At 34.2% G+C, this 3594-nt stretch overlaps 1 protein-coding gene across 2 annotated transcripts; it reads left to right on the top strand.

Annotated features, from left to right (window-relative positions):
• Window positions 1-320: 320 nt before the first annotated feature.
• LOC104903843 (expansin-like A1) lies at window positions 321-3594 on the top strand. Of its 2 annotated transcripts, none has more exons than XM_048636628.2 (5): window positions 321-485; window positions 680-789; window positions 1605-1789; window positions 2861-2993; window positions 3103-3594. In XM_048636628.2, the coding sequence occupies exons 1-5, from the start codon at window positions 383-385 to the stop codon at window positions 3343-3345; spliced, it is 774 nt and encodes a 257-aa protein (XP_048492585.1). In that variant the 5' UTR covers window positions 321-382; the 3' UTR covers window positions 3346-3594. The 2 variants fall into 2 exon arrangements, with proteins under 2 accessions (XP_048492585.1, XP_010690271.2); XM_010691969.4 differs by having other exon boundaries at window positions 324-494.

The following is a 3594-nucleotide window of genomic DNA, read 5'->3' as shown; positions in this document are numbered from 1 at the left end:
ACCAACAACTACGATTAGTAACCTAATCTACTAAACACCATCAACTATGGGGTGGGGTGCATTTTGTAGTATGTTAAAACAATTTTCCCGCCCTTTGCGCACTTGCTATGTCTCTTTGTGACTGATGAAAGTACCATACGTCCATATCATGATATCACATGTATGTAATTACGGAGGAATAGTAAATAAATTCACTCCATTTATAGTAAAATAATCCATAATTATATACGAAAATTTCTTGCTCACCTGTCCTCCACTCCACAGTCCACACTATACTACTATAGTCCCCTCTCACAGTCTCACTCCTCGTTTTCCTTTCTATAAATAGCAAGCGCCACCGTCACACAACTCAATATCTCAAACAACACAAAAAGAAAAAAAAATGGCTCTTTTTCTCTGCTTCATCTTCATGCTCTTCTCATCTGCTTCTGCTGCTTGTAACCAATGTGTCTTAGCAAAAGCTGCTTTCTTTGCTAGCTCTAAAGGTCTTTCAAGTAACTTTCTCTCCCATTTTCTTAGGGCTTTTAAAATTTATTTTTCTTGAATTGATTTTATTAGAAACCCAGATGATTTTTAACTTAGTTTTGCCTAAATTGACAAAAACCCAGATGATAATATGTCAAAAAATGAAGTGGGTAACCTTCAATTTGTTGAATTATTAGCATTTTGATATTTGCAGGTGGAGCTTGTGGTTATGGTCCTTTAGCTCTGAATTTATATGGTGGACATGTTGCTGCTGCTCTTCCTCCACTTTACAAGAAGGGTGAAGGTTGTGGTGCTTGCTATCAGGTATTATCTCTCTTTTGCTTCACTTTAAGATCTAGTCGTAAAACTTCTTTTACTTTTTTTTTGGGTGGTAATTTTCTGAAGTAATTAAAGACTAAAGATTGAAGTGTTTTTCTCTCAAAAATAAATGTTTGATCTGCATTGCTTTGTGAATGAGTTATACTTTTAAAAAAAATGATAATATTGAGGTCTCAGATAGAGTTAAAGGTATGTTGGCCATTTTGGCAGAACATTTTTGTTTTCCACCATGATAGAAAACAAAAAAACAAAAATGGTTTTCTTAAATGGTCAAAAATAAAAGTTAAAAATTACTTCTATGTAAAAAGTGGGTCTGTTGAACATTTCAAAATGACATTTGTAAACCAATTGCTAAGCATCTTGTGTTATTAACTTATTATTAGGTAAAGTACTTGAATATGACTTTAGACAGTGACTAGAGAAATTAGAATGGGATAGTTATCTGTTGGGAAGTGGAAAAAAGAAACAGAGCAACACTCACCATTTTATAATTTGTACACTAGTTTAACTTGTTTATGTTTAAGGATTGCATAAAAAATTACAGTAATACAAGTTGAAAGCTCACTTCGAGGCGATTTTGGCCAAAATGTTTTTTCTTTCCACTTAATGTAGTTCAATTGATGTTGCTAGTTAATAGTTATTGATTAGCTTCATTTTCTTACTTCCTCCATTTCATATTAATTGCAACACTTTGACAAAAAAGCTCTCATATTTTTTGTTAAAGTGTTGCAAGTAATTTAGAACGGAGGAAGTATAACGATAGTTCTTAATTAACTGAAGTGAGTTTTTTTGTTGAGCAGATAAGATGCAAGAAAATTGGTGTTTGCAATACAAAAGGGACAACAATAGTTGTGACTGATATCCACACTGATAAGAGCAATACAACTGATTTTGTGTTAAGTAGTAGAGCTTTCAGGGCAATGGCCTTACCTGCCAAAGATAAACAACTCTTACAAATTGGGATTGCAGATGTCGAATATAAGAGGTGAAGATGACAACCTTAAGCTTGTTTGAAACTTTTGACACCATTGATCTATATTCATTCATTATGTCTTTTAGACTTTAATTTATATTTGTCGAACTTTGTTTTATTTATAAGCTTTGGTTGGTATCTATTATTGTTGTTGTGAGTTGCTATAATTTTTCTCTTTCGATTTAAGTAATACTCCTAGGTCACATTTGATAAGGGTTCATATTTTTAAAGGATTGAGATAATGCCACAACCATCTCTTTAGTTTTTAAATTCTTTGTTAAGGGTGAAATAGTGAAGTTTAAAGGTTTGATTACTAGAGAATCACGTGGGAGTCCAAATGGATACAAATCCCAATTTTCCATTTTTTGGAAAGTTTCCTTATGGGTTAGGATCCTCTTGTAACCCAATAATTCATGAGGGCTGAGACCAGTTAATTACTGAATTAAAAAAAAAAAGGTTTGATTACTAGATTAGTATAGTGAGTACCATGGCTATAGAGTAAGAGCTCTTAACTAGATAATGTTGAACTATTGTTGATTTATATGCTATTACCAGCTCATCGTACTAGCGTGCCAAACATAGCCCAACTTAGAACATCATTGCTTGTGTGATGGTGTATGCTTTTGAGGCATGCTTTTATAATAATAGAATACTTAATTTGTAACACCTCCATAATTTTTGGCTTTGTATTTACTGTCGTGAACACAAGTCATTATATCAATATTTCATCCCACATTTTAGGCAATAGATTGTATGATTCAACCTTTTTTTTATCCTTTGTTTGCCTTTTCTTGGTTGGCCTGGAGTACTTTTGGGCTAGATCATCAACAATTACTAATTATTACAATGCTATTAAAATAACATTCATCTGAACTCATCGCTCTTCTATGGATGCCAACTAGCTTAGTTGATAAGTTACCTAAGGTCTAATATAGAATTTCATCTACATCAGTGTCGTATGTGGCTCTCTATATACAAAAACTTGTCGCCCTTGTCTACGCTATTTCTCTTTCTCTTAATATTTATCTTTTTAAGATGAAAAACAAAGCCTAAAAAAACATTACAACATTGACAATGCAACAGGGTGCCCTGTGTTTACAAAGGTCAAAACCTGGCTATCCGGGTGGAGGAATTCAGCAAACCTTCTAACTATTTGGCAATCAAAGTCCTCTACCAAGGAGGCCAAACCAACATCTTAGGAGCTGAAGTAGCTTCGGTAACTTCTAAAGCTTTAAATTTTCTTGATCTCTTACTACTTAACCTTGAGTTGCAAAAAAATGTACTGTCAGTAACTTATTCTTCTGTTGGCTTTATGATGCATGTAGGTTAATCAACCAAGTAACTGGATTTCGATGAGCCGAAATTATGGGGTTGTCTGGGACACAAGCAAGGCTCCAACTGGGAAGCTTATGTTCAGGTTTATCATTAACTCAGGCTTTGATGCTCAGTATTTCTATACTCAGGAAATCCTGCCTGCGAATTGGAAACCTGGTGTCACATACACCACTAAAGTGCAAATTAATAATGTTGCTTTAGATGGTTGTACTCCTTGTAAACCCTGGAAATAAATCAAACTGCCTTGATCTCCTATGAGTAGTAGTGTTGTGGGTCTGAAGGTTTTGTTGTAGTAAGTGTTGTCAGAGCTGAAAATTGCACCCAAGGAAGCCGAAGAGGGAAGTTTGATCGTGTCATGCTTGTTATCTTTGTATGTCTCTCATGAAACTTTAGTTACTTAGTGTGCTCCTTATATGAGTTGTTTTATGAAGCCTGTGAATCTTATGATCCCATAATAATAATCCATCTAGTTTTTACTTGCC

This window comes from Beta vulgaris, chromosome 9, assembly GCF_026745355.1.
Source record: "Beta vulgaris subsp. vulgaris cultivar EL10 chromosome 9, EL10.2, whole genome shotgun sequence".
NCBI classification, from domain to species: Eukaryota; Viridiplantae; Streptophyta; class Magnoliopsida; order Caryophyllales; family Amaranthaceae; genus Beta; species Beta vulgaris.
Note: the sequence above shows the minus strand (reverse complement) of the source record. Positions and strands in the feature narration are given on the sequence as shown.

Excerpts from the sequence above, each read along its gene's own strand:
- LOC104903843 (XM_010691969.4), top strand. The coding sequence starts at position 383 with ATGGCTCTTTTTCTCTGCTTCATCTTCATGCTCTTCTCATCTGCTTCT. Across the intron at positions 790-1,604 it reads GTTGTGGTGCTTGCTATCAG|ATAAGATGCAAGAAAATTGG; the intron begins GTATTATCTCTC and ends TTTGTTGAGCAG. Across the intron at positions 2,994-3,102 it reads TAGGAGCTGAAGTAGCTTCG|GTTAATCAACCAAGTAACTG; the intron begins GTAACTTCTAAA and ends TGATGCATGTAG.